Here is a 17,617-nt window from a genome sequence, read left to right as displayed (position 1 = left end):
ATTGGGCTGGCTGCGGTGCTGCGCTGGGGCTGGCTGCGGTGCTGCGCTGGGGCCGGCTGCGGTGCTGCGCTGGGGCTGGCTGCGGTGCTGCATTGGGGCTGGCTGCGGCGCTGCATTGGGCCGGCTGCGGTGCTGCGTTGGGGCTGGCTGCGGTGCTGCATTGGGGCTGGCTGCGGCGCTGCATTGGGCCGGCTGCGGTGCTGCGTTGGGGCTGGCTGCGGTGCTGCATTGGGGCTGGCTGCGGCGCTGCATTGGGGCCGGCTGCGGTGCTGCATTGGGCCGGCTGCGGTGCTGCATTGGGCCGGCTGCGGTGTTGCGTTGGAGCTGGCTGCGGTGCTGCATTGGGGCTGGCTGTGCCTGCTGCACATGTGTCAGGCCTGCACCTGCATCCAACCTCCCCAAAGGAAAAGGGTGCTTTCTGCCACGTGTTACCCCAAGCCTTTGCAGCCATATTAATCTCCAGCTAAAACGTAAAGAACCAATCACTGAAATTCTTTTTCCCAGCCCTGGTGCATCAGAAACCTTTAAATTATGTACGGCAGATCAGCCGTGCCTCCTGAGCTCTGGTGTGGGAGTGCTGGAGCGAGCAGGGAGCGGCAGCTCTCCCGCCCAGCCTGGGGGGCCCTGGGCGGCGCAGCTGGGCCTTACACGCGCGTCCAGGCGGCTCGATCCTCCCGCTGACAACGGAGGAGCCTTTGCTTCTGGTTTCAGTGGGATGGACTCAAAATCCCAAAGCGAAGGGAGAAGGCCAGGACGCAGCAGCATCACAAAATGCCTCTCGGAGGCAGCGAGGAGCCTCCCACCCGGATCAGGAGTAGCTGTGCGTTAAGGTCCCAAACAGATTCTTCTCCTGGTGCCTGAACACCCAGAACTGTACAAACCGGTCAAGAAGCTGTTGCTTTGTTTTCTGTCTTCTTCTGAGCTCCTTGTGGCTTTGTTGGAGGGGAAGGGTGGGCTGGGTAAAGACCAGACACCAAAGTGTGTCCTAGCACCCAGAGGAAAACAGCCTATTCCATTAGTGTTGTAAACAAGATGGACTTTTTCAAAATATTTATTTTAGGAATCAAATTAGATGTTCCAGCTCTTTAGGAATTCAATTCTCTCTTTCTGCGGGTGCTAGTCAGGGCTCCCAATGCATCAGTGCACGGCTTTAAAGGCATTTCTCCACTCTTTTGGATTAGTGACCCATTCTAACAGGTCTTCATTGACGGGGAGTGTGGGTCTCTCAAAGAGTCCATTGGATACAGCTTACAAAAGAGTTTAGCCGGAGATGAAGAGTTTACAAAAAGTTTGTAGGAAACCGTGGAGTCCTTTTAAAAGAGAATAAACTGCCACTGCTGTGTCTGGATTGAGTTAATCTGATTAGGCCAAGCTCATCAACAGGCCCGCTGAAAAGAATGAGGCGGGGGGAAAGCAAGCTGCGGACGGGGCCAAGGAAAAAACTAGGGACCTTTTTACTAGAGAAGTCAAACAAAACCTATTGTTACAGAGCATGCTTGCCTACAGATGGCAAAATGACAAATCTTTTCAAAGGCAAAGCAAATATAATTGATGGCTTCCCCACCCCCCCCCCCCCAGGTATGGGAACAGACACTTAATAAGATTAAGGGAAACCAAAAATGAAAGGCGCTGTGAAATACCGCAGATATTTGTCCTCGTTGTTGTGATGGCATAGGCCTATGGAGTTTACCTACTCTACATAAAACCTTGAGAAAAAAAGACCCTACTGCGTATCATTTATGCCCCTGGGCCCCTTGGGAAGTGGACCTGTGCCATCCCCCCCACCCCCAGTTAATGCTTGTGCTCTTCAAGGCTCTAGGAGCCGGCAGCACCCAGCCAAGGAGCGGAGAAGCAGACCAACGGGGCAACCGACTCAGCCTAGGAGAGCTGAAGGTCTTGGGAGGCTGTTCCATCCCTCCAGCCCTGGCTCCTGCCCCACGGCCCCCTGCTCTGCCCCTCCTGCCCTGGGCTGGGGAGGGCTGCAGCAGCCCTCCTCTTCCTCTGGCCGGGGGCTGCTTTGGCCAGGCGGCCGCAGCCGGAGCAGAGGGAAGCAATGCGGACCCCGTCCCACCAGCATTCAGCTGCTCATTTCTCCCCGGGGAACGAGAGAACCAGCAAAAGGGCAGGTTTTCAGGACTCTGAACCTGAGGCAGGTCCTGGCGGAGCCGCTCTGAGTCACCCGCTTCGGCTCCCCACCGGGCACCCTCCTGCCTGGGCGCTTCGCCCCTGGCAGTGCCCCTGCCCGTGTTCTGCTTTGCTCAGCGCAGGGCTAGTGACAGCAGGGGCTGGGCAGGAGCAGGCACGTACCTGCTTGCCCCGCCACCGGCAATGCGCACTGCTGCCGCCCCAGGGACCCGGCAAGCTGCGGCGGACCCCTCGGTGCCGGCGTGGTGCCGCGTCCTGCGCTCAGCGCTGGGGCTGGCGCGAGCTTCGCCCCCTCCTAGGAGGAAAGCGGCCATGCAGGGTCAGGAGCCCTGGGCACAGAAAAGGGGTGATGGCATCATCACACCGTCTCATTTTGAGATGTTTATTGCGGGCAAAAGAAAAAGCCTAATTTAAAGTCCTGCCGGAAAGTTACATCACCGCCATTACCTTCTCAGGAGATATTTTAGGCTCTATATTTAGAGCAGCTCGAGTTGTGCTCGGATTTAACATAGGCAGCTCCTTAGCCGGTATAATTAAGAACAGTATCAGTGGAAGGCATGTAAGGAGATTTTCTCCCCAAGGCCACCTAATACAGATGTAATTGACTCTATTTTCTGCTTTCTGCACACGGATTGCCGCAACTCAGCCCCTATTATCCGCCAACAAATGAACAGGATCCAGTGAAAGGGACCTCTTCAACCAGGACTGGTTTTAGAGAATGGAGCACTGGGCTGTGTTAAATCTGGACACAACGCGGCTTCGTTCCCTTCCTTTTTATCTCCGCCGCCTTTTCAAGATGTTTTCCAGTTAAGGGTAAGTCAGCAAATATGTGTTTGGGCAAAGTGTTGGCACTTGCTAAAGAAGAGAACATCTGTCTCAATCAGCTGGTCTATTCTATCGCTGCAGCTCAACAGAGGCTCTCAGCACTGAAAGACAAAACCAGGGCAATGTCTGCAGAAAGGTTTTTTGTGTATGCAGTTGCAATTTTCTTTTGCTAAAATTTCCAAGGGCGGGGAAGGAGGAAGGGAGGTGAGAAAAGAAATTAAACCCCATTTGCTTCATAGCAAAAGAGCCCCAGAAAAATCTCCATTTCTAATGTCGCAAAATTCCTACCGCGCTACCATCGCTGCATTCCCACAGCCAGTTTCACAGCCCTGAAAAGGATGTCCTTAATAGCAGCAGGCACAATGAATAATAGTTTATTAGCGCAGAGAGTAATTTTCTTAGAAATATCTTCGCATTTAGCTGAAAGAGCCCCGACATTTCCTCGGAGCAAAAGAATGCTTTCGGTTTATTCTAATTGTGTTCCCGTGCACACCATGACGGTGCAGCCCGAGCGGTCAGCACGTGTCGGACGCAAGGGACGTGCTGTGAGCTGTTCTGGAAGCGCACAGAAATCAGAGAGCGTGAAGCCAAGCAACCGGAGGAAGGGGGGAAAACCTTTTGCACGCCCCAAGACACAGGTAAGACGGAGCCTTTGCCTTGCGAGACCCGGCCTCGACTCCAAAGCCCTCACCTTTGCAAACCTGGGCCCAGCCTGGGTCTGTGGATAAGGAGGAAACAGCTGTGCTGAAGCTGGAGCCTGTGGTTTCTTCCCCATCCAAAGCTCTTTGCAGGCAAATCTAACAGGCACCAGAGAGAAAAAAAGGAGCGGAGAGCAGAAACGGGCCATGGGGTCGGAAGGAGGCAGGCATACACAAAACACAGCTTCGTGTTTCCCCAAACCCCTTTTTGGCCCTGAGCTTGTTGGGGGATTTTGCAAGTCATGCGACCCTGATAATTAATTTCAGCTGATTAGAGCGGTAAGCTCCGGAGGGACAAAAGAGGCCGTGCTAGGTTTGAAAAGGATGCTCAGGGCAGAAGGCTGTACTGTAATTTGTTACACATTATAGTCTGCTAAAGAACCTCCTCTCAATCTGCCAGGCCTTAATGTCTTAATTTCTCCTTCAGCATTCCCTTTGACACACTATCCAAAGTGATGTATGGCAGGGGATGATTGCATGGGATCAAGCAGAGGGAAATCCAGGAGGGATTACAGCCCAATCCCTGGGCAAACAGGCACTGGAGTGGCTGAACACAGCCACAGCTGTCTGCCCAACAATACCCAGAACAAACAGTGCCGGGGGAACAAGGCACGGCCAGGGGCGCACGCAGGCAGGACTCGGGAAGGAGACAAAAACCTGCATTCAGCCCCCTGGGTCCCCGGGCCTTTTATGAGCCTTTTCACCCCAGCTGCAAGCTTTTGAGTTGCGCTTCAAAATTTTAGAAGCCTGGCTGTAATAAAATTGGGTTTAGTGATCAAAGAGAGCTGGAGATCCAGTGCATATCCAGGCTGGGCAAAGACAAGCGGAGACCGCCACGAGCAGTTTGTCGTCCTCTGTTCTCTCCCATCTCATCAAACACCAATATTAGGATTATTACCCTGTCTCACGTCGCCAATCTTCAGGTGGAAAGAGCTTTTAAGCTGTTTTTTGAAAAACACAACACGTATGAACACGATGGGTTTTTTAAGGGTTCAGGATTAAATATATAGGCCATGCCCAGAGAGGAATCACAGGGACTTTTCACATGAGCCTTAAGAAGGAAAATCCCAGGTCTCTGTCCAGAGCCAGTTTAAAGGATTTCACTTTCCCAGTGCACATTCAGGACAGGCTGCCAGTGACACAAACTGTAAAAGCCAAAATATACCAAGCCGGAGTAGCGCTAACTGCAGGTGAATAATTGCACAAGAGTAGTATTAAATGCAAGTGAATAAATGCCATTCCAGTTGCGCTGGAATTCACCAATCATGCTTTTTGTGCCTTTGGCATCTCCTACGGACCTTACTAGTGAACTACATCGACGATAAAACGGGGCGTAAACAAAACGTGCGTGACCTGTGATGGAGAAAAGCTGCTTATAAGGAGAAAAGCCTTTGTGAGAAAGAGAGTCTGCCCAGCCTCTGCTCAGCACCGCTCCCTACCCCGATGTCCCAACAGCCCCACGCTTCTCCGACACCCCACAGGCAGCTGAAATCCCCAGGGACTCGGCATGCTCTGGCTAGTCCCGATCGGCCCTTGCAGCTGCGAACAGGACATCCGACTGCTCTCACCCCCTGGGCAGTTTCTGTGCTCCTCAGACCGTGGCTGGGGCCGGGGGGGAGATTTCCAGTCCCTGGGTGCTCTCTGTGAGCCTCGGGGGGCTGCCCCAGGGGTGGGATGCTGCCAGCAGGAGCAGCCGGCTGCAGCTGTGTAGCCCCGTCTCCCTCGCCCGTGCGGAGTACGGCCGGAGCCAACCCACACCGAGGGCAGCAGAGGGGAAGGCGGGTTGTTCGTGCCCCATCCTGTCACCGCTGCGCAGGCTAAATTGCCCCTAAAGGGATGTAAAATCCTGCAGAAGGTGGGAAATATCCCAATCTCCCAATCTCCTTTAACACCACTGCCTCGACAGCCCTGCGAACCACAAGCACGAGCGCATAGCACTGCCCAGGTGTCTTCCAGCACGCGCGTTACGGGGCACGCCGGGGCCCCTGAAGAGTCATTGCAAGAACAGGGCTCCACACGGCAGCTGGCCTTTCCTCCCGGTCCTGGGAGGGGTTTGCAGCGAACCTCCGGCTCAGGTTTGGAACTGCAACATTACCGAAATGTGGGCTTACGTAGGAACCAGGCTCGGTGAAAGCAGCACGGTGCCTCCAAAATACCTGGGGCAAGACAGAGTTCTGGCTTGATCCGAAGTTACTTAAGAAAATGAAGTGTCTTTCCCCAGATTTCGCTGAGCTTTGAAACCTGAACACATTCGAAATTTGAGGAGAAAGGCTATGTGTTACGTCAGAGTTTTAGAACAAAATTCTCCCAACTTGTCACATGGAGAAGAATTCTTTCTGGAGAGGAGCACGGTCAATAATCACTGCTCCCAGCCTAGGAATTGCGTCATTTGATGTAGATCCTGTTGAAAAACTTTCTCGTTTAATGGTTTTTTTTTTTCCACTGTAATTATATAATTAATGCATTCTCAATTAACTGTCAAAGGAGGGACACTATTTTTATTATTACTTATTTCCTCACAGTATTCTTACATGAGTAATGGAGATTGCACAAAGGGCTGTTGTTCTGCATTTTATTGGTCTCATAAGGAAACAGATCCCTGAACCTTTCCAATAAGACTTATAAAGCAAATATTTATTATTCTTCACTCAGACAACATGCACCTCGGTGCACTTTTTGCAAAGGAACAGGCTAGACTGTGTGGGCATTTAGATAAGTAGCGCTCATGCAGAAAAACAACACAACCTCCCACAATCCAAAAATCACAATTCAGCCAAGACTTGCTGTTTCTGTGGTCACGTGTGAGTTGGTGTGATAGACAAAAAGGATCCTGAAATAAATGTATTCCCCCAGATCCTTTGATGTCTGCAGGAGGATGATGCTGTTTCATTCAGTACGTCTTACTTTTGTGTATTTTGCAGCCTGTCTGTGGCAAACCACCTAAAATTGCACCTGAAATGAAAGGCCCAGAATCTGATGCAGCAGTGAGAACAGACCTATTTCTGAGAGTTTTTCTTTTCTTTTTTTTGTCTTCCTTCCGTTTGCCCTTCTGGGTCCCTCCAGCACCCCTCTTAGCCATGCCAGAGCACCCGGCACAGGTGAACAGATGCATCGCCACTGGCCTCCTCCCGCTCCCCTGCCTCCGGGGAGGTGGGAGTCCGGGACAGGTTTCAGGTGCTCGTTCTGCTTCTGGTGTCCCCTTGCAAGGTGCGGGTGGCAAGGCCACCATCAGCCGGGAAGGCTGGCATCGGCCCGGTGCCAGATCTCCCCCACTGCCTCACACCCGCAGCTCTTGCTGGCAGGCACTCCGGTGCTCTCCTCCTTCACGCTGCCGGGACTGAGAGCCCGGCTCACGTAGCTCCGCCAGCGCGCCCGGCAGCGCCAGCGTGGGAGATCCCTTGGCCCCCAGCCCGTCCCGTGGGGAGCTCCCGGGTCACCCCCTGCCCCGGCCACAGAGGTTGCCCTCGTGCGGCGCTGCACCTTGCTGGCGTTTCCCCCCGCCCTGCACCGCACCGCCCCACGCCAGGCTGAGGCCACCAAACTCGCTGCACTTGTGCTTTGAGACCAGAGAAAGGCTCTTTTGAAAAGCCGGTGCTCGCCCTGGGGCAACGCAGCGGGGCATATCGCCCCAGCTGGGCTGTGGGGTGCCCCCAGGGCCCCAGCTCGGCCCAAGGCGGGCGGCAGCGGGTGGAAGGTGGCACTCCCGGGCTGTCCCCGCGCCCCGGTCCCGACTGCCACCGCTCAGGTGTGGGACCGTCTCCGCAGCCCGGTGCAGCAGCGGTGCCAGGAAATGCAGGAATTACAGCCCTGGCTGCAGAAACGGTTAAGGCAAACAGAATGATTCATCGGAGCAAATTAAAAGCAAAGCACGAGACGGGCCAACAATAGGGATTGAATGTAGTACGTGGTTATGTTCTCCTCCAAAAAAATTTCCCCAAACTAAGCCAGGTTGTGCTCGGTTTTCAGGAGAAGCGAACGCGTTTTCATACGAGGGTTTTCAAAATTTTAGCAAGTGCCTCTTCTTATCCTTGCTTCAGAATTCGTAATAAAAGGAAAAAAGGCATAACGCATTTCAGGATATCGTTCTGAATTTCAGATGTTGGTCTCCGGAAAGCTAATACCCAACTTATGATTATTAAAAGATTTAAGCCTGCAGCACAGAGATTTAATACGTATGATGCATTCTCTAAAAAGCTCTTTAAATAGGCAGGTTTCAAAATCAGCCAAGAGCTCGAAGGCTGCTTAACGATTGCACTTCCACATTAAAGGAAGTTATTTGGACGTGGGAGCAGAGGAACTGACCGATGCAGGGCTGCGCCGCGCCAGGCACGGAGGCAGCGCGGCGTGGGAGAGCACCCCGGTGGGTGCCCCCGCGGGCACCGCGACCCTGGAGACCACCACGGGCTCGGTTCCGAGCTGCGGGGTGGTGCCAGCTACGGTGCCCCCAGCTGCTTTGCCCAGCCTCAGAAGGTCTGGGGGTGGGTGTCCCAGAGCCCCCCACCCTTCCCTGGGCTTCCCACCAGACACACCGGGGGGTCACGTGCAAAAAGGAGGGAGATTTTGCACCTCCATCGGCGTGACGCCACGTGCCCGGCCTCACGCGCTCACGATGGCAGCACAATGCCTTTTTAATCTCTCTTAATGAAAACCGGCGGCGAAGTGGGGCGGGAGGCCGGCTTTCCCCTTACGGGGGTACGGCGGGACCCTCAGTGGGTGCCGCTGACCACCGAGCCCCCCGTCCCGCTGCGGGGGTGCAGCCCCCGGGCCCCGCCGGTGCATCCGCAGGGCTCGGGCAGGGAAAGTCTTCCTCGGGGGAAGGGGGGGTGCGTGACAGAAGAGGGGGGGTGTCTCCAGACTCCAGGGGGGTCCCGACCTTTGCTGAACGACTAAACCGAGGGGCGCCGTGGGGTACTGAAGTGTCACAGGGTGTCACGGGGGGTGGGGGGTGTGTGGTATGGCGTGCCCGCGGGGGGGCGTAAGGAGCTCACGGAGGAGGGGGTCCGTGTGTCGCGTCCCCCCCCCCGCTTTGCTTTCGGCTCCCCACGCCGCGGGGGCTGCACACACGCCCGCCCACGGGCAGGTCGCCCAACACATGGTTTCCCCCCACCCAGCGCCTCCCACGCGTGCCTCCGAGCGCCGCGCGCCGGGATTTGCCTCCCTCCCGCTGCTCCGGGCGCGGCGGGGGAGCCGGGGCGGGGGGGGGGGGGGGGTGCTTCCCGACCGGGGGTGGGGGGGTGGGGGGTGGGGTGGGGGGGGGAGAACAACGCACCGGGGCGGGCGGTCCCGGCCGGCGGACCCGGCGCGCGGCGGGGCGGGGTTTTCCCATGGCCGCCGCGGGCGGGGCGCGCCCGGCGCGCGCGGAGCCGGGAGCGCTCTGGCACGTGCTCCGGACGGGGCGGGGGAGGGAGGGAGGGAGGGAGGGAAGGGAAGGAGGTGGGGGGGGGGGTGAGGGGGAAGCGCGCGGCGGGGCCGCGTCTCGGGGGCGGAGGCACGAGCGCCGGCGCCTGATTGACAGCGGGGGCGGCCGCCAGCCAATGGGCGGCGAGAGCCGCCGGTAGCACCCCCCCTCCCCCGCCCATTGGCCGCCCGCGGCCTCGCGTGCCGCGCCAGCCGCCGGGGCCGGGCCGCCTGCGCCTCCCCCGCCCGCCGCACAGCACCGGCTGCACGGCCACGCCGCGGGTGGGGCTGCCCCGGGCGCGACCGCAACCCCCACACACACACCCACCCCCGGGGACCCGAGCCCCGTGGCCGGCGGGTGCGGTGCGTGTGTCACAAACAGCGGGATGGAGGGAGGGGGAAGAGCCGGCAGGTCGGGACGCTCCCCCTCCCCCCGGGTTAGAGCGGCGGTGCCCGGGGCGGCCCCTTACCCCCCCCCCAGCCCCGGTGAGAGCGGCGGTGCCCGGGGCGGTCCCCCACCCCCCGAGTTAGGACGGCGGTGTCCGGGTAAGCCCCCCCCGAGTTAGAGCGGCGGGGCCCGAGGCAGCCCCCTCCCCTCCCCCCGGTGAGAGCGGCGGGGCCGGGGGCAGCCCCCCCCCCCTGCGGTTACAGCGGCGGTGCCCGGGGCAGCCCCGCCCGCCTTCCCCCCACGTGGCCGCGCACCCGGCGGCCGCCGACGCGGGGGCGGGCCGTGGTGTATGACGGACAGGCGTAAGAGTCAGGAACCGACCAATGGGAGAGCGGACGGCGCGGCGGTCGGGCCCGGGCCGGGCTCTGATTGGTTGCCGCGAGTGTGGGAACGGCCGCGGCGGCGGTTTCACACGAATGGGGAGCCGGCGGCGGGTATAAAGGCGCGGGGCGCCGTCCGCCGGTACTGCCGGTCCCGCCGCGCGCCGTCGCTGCCGCACGCGCCCCGCGCCCGCCGCCCCACGCGCCCGCCCGCCCTCCCGCCAGCCGCGCCATGCCCGCCGATACGGGCATGGAGAAACCGACCGCTTCCCCCATCGCGGGGGCACCGGCCAACGCCAGCCACACGCCGGACAAACCGCGGAGTGCTAGCGAGCACCGGAAGGTAAATGGCGGGTGCCGATCGGGGAGCAGCAGCGGCGATGCTGGATGGCGGCGAGCCCGCGGCCGTGCTGAGGTCGGTGATGGGAATGGGGTGGGGGGACCGAGGCGAGGGGGAGGGGGGGGCGCGCCCGGGCTGGCCCGGTGGGAGCTTACCGTCCTCCGCTCTCCCCACAGTCCTCCAAGCCCATCATGGAGAAACGGCGCCGGGCGCGGATCAACGAGAGCCTGGGGCAGCTGAAGACCCTCATCCTGGACGCGCTGAAGAAGGACGTAAGTGGGGCGGGAGGGGAGGGGGCTCCGGGGGGTCCGGCGGCCGGCCGCGGGCAGCCCTGACGGCTCCGGTCTCCTCCCGCAGAGCTCCCGGCACTCCAAGCTGGAGAAGGCGGACATCCTGGAGATGACCGTCAAACACCTGCGAAACCTGCAGCGGGCACAGATGACGGGTAAGCGCAACCTGCCTGCTCTGGGGGGGGGACACCGGCTCCGGACCGGGGACCGCGGACCGGGGGCTGGGGACCGGGAGCCGGGGGCGGGGGACGGCGGACCGGCTGCAAGGAACCCGGCTCCTGACCTGCAAGCTCACCTGCCGCCCTCTATCCTCCAGCCGCTCTCAGCGCCGACCCCACCGTCCTTGGCAAGTACCGGGCTGGATTCAACGAGTGCATGAACGAGGTGACAAGGTTCCTGTCCACCTGCGAAGGGGTGAACACCGACGTGCGTACCCGACTCCTCAGTCACCTCTCGGCTTGCCTGGGTCAGATCGTGGCCATGAACTACCCGCCGCCGCCGCCGTCCAGCCAGCCCGCACATCTGGCGCAGCAGCCTCTGCACGTCCAGCTGCCCCCCGCAGCAGCCGGAGCTGTGCCCGTGCCCTGCAAACTGAACCCTGCTGAAGCCCTGTCCCCCAAAGTCTACGGGGGCTTCCAGCTCGTCCCTGCTACCGACGGCCAGTTTGCTTTTCTCATCCCGAACCCGGCTTTCCCTCCCAGCTCCGGACCAGTTATTCCCCTGTACGCCAACGCCAACGTGCCGGTGTCCGCAGGCAGCGGCTCGGGGAACGCGGCCGCCACCCCGTCAGCATCCCCGGTGCAGGGCTTGACATCATTTGGGGGCAGCATTGTTTCGGCGTCCCAGGCGGGAAGTCCCATCGGAGAGCGCAGTGAATCGGTGTGGAGGCCTTGGTGACTTGCCTAAAGCGATTTCCAACCCCTTCTACCCCCCACCCCCACCCCCCCCCCACCCCCCAAAAAAAAAAAACCAACCAAACTCTTCTGTTGGCTCCGTTGTATGGAGCCCTGTTTTATGTTTGGGTTTTTTAAGCAGATTTAAACAGAAAGGAAAAAAGGACCTTACTATGAACATGCTATTTATTATTTTCAGAGGTTGGGATCTCGACTTGTATTTTTACTCCTTTAAAATGCCTTTATTTGAGATACTTTTTTTAAAAAAAAATAAATGAGAAATAGTTTTGTAACAAATATTCAAAAGTATAATGCCAAAGTTGTTTGTATCCCATTTGTCTGTGTGTGTGTTTGCGTGCCTGTGTTGAAGACTTCCAAAAAAAAAAAAAAAGAAAAAGAAAAAAAATGCAGGTGTTAAAATAAATAAACTCTTTGAAATAGATATAATTTTTCACCCCCCTTCCTTTCATTTTGTTGGGTGAAAGTGGGCAGGGACAAGCTCACCCTGTGCGTGCAACCCCCTCGAAGTAGGAGTGAACTTTATGGCCTTAAATAAGGCTGTTGGAAGGGATTCCTGTGAAAAAGAGGTGGGGGGGGGCGGGGAAGGTGATGGGGTTGAGGGGGGTGGGGTCTGGCAGCATCCTGTGTCCCCTGAGAGCTTTGGAAGCATCATGTTCCCACTCGAAAGAAACAGATTCCAAAACCAACCTGCAACCGAAGGAAATGCTCGGTGCCTGCTCAGAGAGCTCCTGAAATAACGTGGCTCTCAAGATTTCGCTCCTTGCCATAGCGATTGCGAGCGTGGGGGTGGTGTGCGCGCAAAAGTTACTATCTCGCCTACAAAAGAGGCAAGAGAGTCTGTGCCTATTGTGAGGAGGGTAATTAGAAGGTATAAAGGGTCTCATCGAGTATGCAGCGGGCTCTTTGGGAAGTTGGGAACCCTATTGAAACGCCTGGGAACTCGGAGCTGAGGGTTAATGTGTGTCTTTTTTTTCTCGCCACTCTCATTGACAGGGCCAGATAGACTCTGATACTCAATGCTGTTGTAAATTCAATTGCCTGGCCTCACAATGCCTACCTCATAAAAGAGAATAACTCGGGGTTGTGGCTTTTTTTTTTTTTTTTTTTTCCAGTAAGCAGGGGAACTGAGGAAAAGACAGTTTTGCCACCCATTCTGACTCACCCCCAGTACTTGAATCCTGGCCAAGTGGAAGCAATTGCAGCCTCACACACACAGAATTAACCACTTCCAATTGTCACCAATTAATAAGGCCGTGGTGTGGAGAAAGACCATTAAGAGTGAATGCACAGTATGGAAGGGAAAGCTTTGTGTGCTTCGCTCCAAATTTATGAGGTGGGGCTATCCTGTAATCTTGGAGAGCGAAGCCAACAGATGACATGTGTGCATGCCACAGCCACGTCTAAAGGTATAGCCCATCTCGGCGGGGCTTCCTCGGTCCTTGAGTCCGTGGGATCCTCACAGGCAAAGCTGATTCTCCTGCCCCCTCCTCCTCCTCCCCGAGACCTAGGGGTTTTCCTGGCAGTCAGGCTAGGTGGGTTGGGTCGTGGTGGGACTGGCAGCCTTTCACAGTTCAGAGAATGACTTGATGTTTGCAGAACATCCAATTAATTCACCAGGCCTAGGGATTTTTTTAGAATGGAAATGCAATTTCATCTTTCAAGGTCTCGTTCTATTAGCAATCAGCTTGCAGCTTCTGTGAGAACAAGGCATTGTGTATGTGTGTGCTGGCAGGTATCCACTTCTGAAGGCTTCATGAGATTTCAGCCAAGGTTAGATACAGGCGCGCAGGCTGCATGGAGCCTGGTGCTTATCCAGTCCAGCAATCCTGCTGCACCAAAGTGTGGGCAATCGATCAATGCTGAAAGTCCTCCATCGCACAACCAGAACGAGGTATCCATTTGAATCAGGAGGTTCCCAGGAGGATTTGTTATGCAATCACACACATAAAATCATGTTACAGCAATTCTCTTCCATCCCCCACAGCCAGTTACTACCCCTCCTCTTCTGTCTGAAGAAGGCTTGGAAGAGCAGATGAAAGCCTGCCTGTCGCCTGCGTGTAACTGTATACCTCCCCGGGGCAGCACCGTGTCTCTGGCCCTGTCCCTCACTGCCCAGTCCCCTCCAGATCATCCCTACATTCAGCAAATTTCTTTTATTGACAAGGTACCCGGGCCAAAAGGGAGACTGCCAACCGCCGAGTTCAGGCACAGAAAAATCTCTTTTCTGAGTCGGTTTTGAATGATTGCAGCAGTGCAAACATGACACATGCCGTGGCGTTCCTCTGGGACGCTCATCTCCCAGCGCGAGAGAAGCAGTCACTGCTCTGCCTCTGAAGAGAGACCCTGAGATGCAAGCACTGTCATTTCAGCCTCCATATAAACACTGCGGTGAGGGAGCAGAGCCCCAGAGCTCAGCACCCTACTTTTATGCCCAGCACTGCCACCTGCTCTTTCTTTTGTCCTCAGGCAAGTCATAGACTTCTCCGGGCCTAGGTCCAGTGGTACAGAAGCTGGACATAAGGTGCATGGCACCAATAAACTTGCATGCCAGAAGCTCAAAATCCTTCTGCAGCAAGAGACGTTGTTGCCCTTAACTCCAGTCTGCTTCAGAAGACGTACAACTTGGGTTCAATCACTGTGTCTGCCCTTGGGTTGTACCCAGACCCTGTACTTCTGCAACTGCTCTTCTGGCTCTGCCAGGCTCTGCCTATACAATTGGGTGGCTGCCACGGTCCTTCAAGGCTTTCTGCACAGCCACTTTTCCAGATCGTAATAAATTTGGTCTTATCCCTTTAAAGGTGCAGTAAAAGAGCAAAGTGTGCCGCTGCTGAAAGGTAAAAGTCCAAAGGGATGGGACACAGCTCCAAAGCGATAATGGTTAGGCAGAACGCAGGCAGCCAGAAGTCCTCGGCTGTAATGGCATGAGCTGGGCGTGGTGGAGCAAGGCGAGGTGGGAGGAAGACGGCAGTGAAACCCAGCTAGCCCGTGATGCCTTCCTCTTCTGAACTTCTGAACTGCAACAGCTCTACCCTGTTCCAAGGGGGAAGACACAGGGATGGCTGTTAACCAGCCAGCAGAAAGCTAACCAGGGCAGGGAATTTATTCCAGCTGCAAAACCCAGTTTAGCAGTAGTTCAGCCATGTCTTCACAGCACTGTGGCCCCAACAGGCACCCCCTAAGAAGTACTGTTCAGTTGCAAGGAAAGAGTCCCCCACAAGGCCCCAGGCGAGAAGCAAAGCCCCTTTCAGCTCTGGGCTGGCCCAGTTCACCAGCCGGCAAAGAACAACCTGGGAAAAGCACCCGAGGCTTCAGCTGAAGTCTTTTCCCTCCCCATCTCCTGCCCCAGTGCTTTTGTGTTCTTCTGCTCAGAAGTTTCCCAGAGAGGAATTTTTCTGGGGTTATCCTCCCGCCTGCACTCTGCTCCCTGCCTCACACAGCTGTTTGCTCGCCCTCCAACTACAGCTACATCTCCTTCTCTGCTGCTGCTTAGCTTAGTTTTCCTTCCCCGCCCGGGAGGGAGTGATGCAGCCCGCAGCATCGGGCAGGCCCGGCGCCAGCACCAGTGCAGGAGGAACTGGGGGGGGGGGGGGCCAAAGGCCGTGGGGTACAGGGCTGAGAGCTGCTCGTCCCTCCCTTTCCGCATGGGGTCTTGCCCCTCGTCCTGTCCCATTCCAGCAGCAGCCCTGCTGGAAGGCGGCCAAGGGCTGCGTGAGGGACCCGGCGCCATTTCCGAGGGGCAGGGAGGGGCTCCAGGGTTGTCTCCCCGTTATTCCACAGCCGGCCTGCCACTGGTCAGGGAGAGGGAGACGCAGGCATCCCCAAACCCCTCGACCCTGGGCGGCCAAGGCAGGCAGGCCAGCGCACACTGCCTCGTCCTTTCGGGTCGTGCATCCCTGAGACCCTCCAAGGGGAGGGAGTGGTTCCTCTGGCTCAATGGATGCAGCCAGATTTACTCAGGCTGTTAAGTTGATTAATTGAAATGAAGTTCCTCCAGAGAATCGGCGTGTTCTTTGAGGTCAGGGTCACAACACTGAGACGCTTAATCAGATCTTTCCATTTAGCCCCTCTTAGGCAGGCTGGAATGCAGGCTCTTTCAAAGCCAGGCGGTTGGCGCCAAATTTCTGCTCTGCTATCTTGCCTCTTCCATTACATTTAACCAGCACATCCATCATTATGAAATAAAACCCAACTCTACAAATCCAGCTCAGGTGATCTCCCCGCAACCAAAGCCGGTAGGTAAAAATAAAAAAAACCAAACCCTCCGTCTAAGTTTGATATTGCTGTTGTTTCAAAAAGCGACACAGAATGGTGCAGAAAGGGGAACTGTCACTCTAAGTCGGTCCTTTCGGAGGAAGGGGCAGATGTTTCTGTGTGGATAACAAATTCCTTTATCTGACTGAAGCATTTCTCTGGGGAAGGTGGAGGAGGTTATTATAAGGTTACCCTGAACTATTGTTAAAGAAAGAGTTTTTCGTTGCAATTCAAGAGCCCATCATATCCCCCAGCGATAAATCACTCCTGTATGGCTATGGAACAGCTCTTGCGCAAGAGACGAGCCAGATCCCACAGATCCCACACGCATCAAAAGCACTGGAAGCTTGTCCATTGAATAACTGATTGGCCAGAAGTTAGCATATCCAATTAGCACGTACACTTCTGTGGAGCTCTTCCATTCCTACTTCAGTCCCTGTGACAGAAGGATGTGTCTTACAACAAAATGCATTGATTGAAAATAATGCAATTGTTCCTATTTCTTTATTCTATCAGATGATGTGGGGCCTGTATCGACATTGTGCTGTGCATATAGCAAGACGTCTGTAATTTCAGTGGCAGGATTAGAAGTGCAATATATGTGTGTCGTATCTTTAGGCAGAGCTGCGTAAGCAATTAAGGAACCCCCCCCAGGTCTTAGTAATGCCAGCTGGTATGGGGGGGCGGGGTGTCCCTGAAAACCTCCCAACCCTTTCCCATTCACTACTCTGAAGTTGAAGGCAAGAGCCACGAAGCGTAGTCTGTATCGCAGACACCTATGAGATGTGGACCTTTACCAGTCCCAGCCAGGCTGTGCAGGACTAACAGGGCTTTAAAGGAAGCCTGATCTTAAAGATGTCTTAAAGAAGTTTGAAGAACTGCTGAGTTTTGCTCTTTAAAAATCAACCACTTTAAGGCAACTTAAACTGAACAGCAACATTAAAAGTGTCACTCCTTGATAAGGTACCAGTCCTTCGTGTAAGTTTTTAAAGCCTTGGAAGTCTGTTTTCAGCTTTAGTTTTTAGCAAGTCCAATCCCACTGGGCTCCTCCGCCAGTTGGAGAGGAGCTCCCACCCCACTGGGCTGGCCGCAAACCGGGCGGGGAATGGCAAAACTCCCGGCTCCTCCGCAAGTGTTTCAACTGGAGAAGGTTACTTTACATCCTTTCAAGGCACCTGTCTCACTTCAGAGATAGCACAGAAAAGTCTGTGGGGTATGTAGGAATGTATTCCACAGTAATTTTCTACCAGTAACTACCCTGTTGTTTATACTTCTTGCACAGTGAAAAAATCGACCTTATTATTCCTTACTGGATCAGACAGCAAACAACTCACATCTGTCTTTGCACTTCTTGCTATTTTCTGATTTTATATTAGCAGACAGCTCTGGGTGAGCCATCCTTTCTTTCCCAAACTAGGCCTTTCTGGCTACTTGCAAGACCATACACATCTGGATGTATCTGTTGCCCATGCAGGGATGAGCAGTTTTTCTTTCTGCCTGTTCGAACAGCAGAACTTTTCTGAGGCAAATATTTGTAAACAGACTTGTTTTCAAAGAAGGGAAAGTTTTCAAGGCCGAAACATAAAAATAGACTGCAGCAGATGGAAAGAAGGCATGAGAATCCACGCAGGTTGAACAAAGGCCTAAGTCAGGGTCTCTGAGCAGCGAGTATTTTTTTGACGGTGTTTGGGTGCTAAAACAGCTGACAAATACTGAGTGCAGAGGCTCTGCGACCAATTGCCCGTGCCTTATGGAGCGACTGGGGCAGGTGAGGAGCTGTTGAGCAGCGTGGGTGGGATGGTGTGAAGGCAAAAGCTTTCCCCAGACATCTAAAATCAATTAGCAGCATTTAGATATATTTAACTCTGTTTCTGAAAGCAGGCAGATCTTGGTTTACAGTTTTCTCATTAAGGCTGTTTACATATCTAGAGATTTTGTTCTCTCCCCCAGGTCTGGAGAAGATAAAACAAGTATGAAGTACTCTGCTCA

General features: G+C 55.5%; 1 protein-coding gene across 2 annotated transcripts; it reads left to right on the top strand.

Annotated features, from left to right (window-relative positions):
• The first annotated feature begins 9,959 nt into the window (after positions 1-9,959).
• Positions 9,960-11,685, top strand: HES4 (hes family bHLH transcription factor 4). 2 transcript variants are annotated; one of them, XM_075113772.1, is made up of 4 exons: positions 9,960-10,248; positions 10,350-10,445; positions 10,531-10,618; positions 10,780-11,685. In XM_075113772.1, the coding sequence occupies exons 1-4, from the start codon at positions 10,066-10,068 to the stop codon at positions 11,358-11,360; spliced, it is 948 nt and encodes a 315-aa protein (XP_074969873.1). In that variant the 5' UTR covers positions 9,960-10,065; the 3' UTR covers positions 11,361-11,685. The 2 variants fall into 2 exon arrangements, with proteins under 2 accessions (XP_074969873.1, XP_074969872.1); XM_075113771.1 differs by having other exon boundaries at positions 9,963-10,176.
• The last annotated feature ends 5,932 nt before the right edge of the window (positions 11,686-17,617 follow it).

This window comes from Phalacrocorax aristotelis, chromosome 19 (assembly GCF_949628215.1).
Source record: "Phalacrocorax aristotelis chromosome 19, bGulAri2.1, whole genome shotgun sequence".
Taxonomy (NCBI): Eukaryota; Metazoa; Chordata; class Aves; order Suliformes; family Phalacrocoracidae; genus Phalacrocorax; species Phalacrocorax aristotelis.
The sequence above is the reverse complement of the archived record's forward strand: the minus strand, read 5'-3'. Positions and strand labels throughout refer to the sequence as shown.

Coding starts and splice junctions, on each gene's coding strand:
- HES4 (XM_075113772.1), top strand. CDS start 10,066: ATGCCCGCCGATACGGGCATGGAGAAACCGACCGCTTCCCCCATCGCG. Junction 10,446..10,530: donor TGGACGCGCTGAAGAAGGAC/GTAAGTGGGGCG, acceptor CTCCTCCCGCAG/AGCTCCCGGCACTCCAAGCT. Junction 10,619..10,779: donor GCAGCGGGCACAGATGACGG/GTAAGCGCAACC, acceptor TCTATCCTCCAG/CCGCTCTCAGCGCCGACCCC.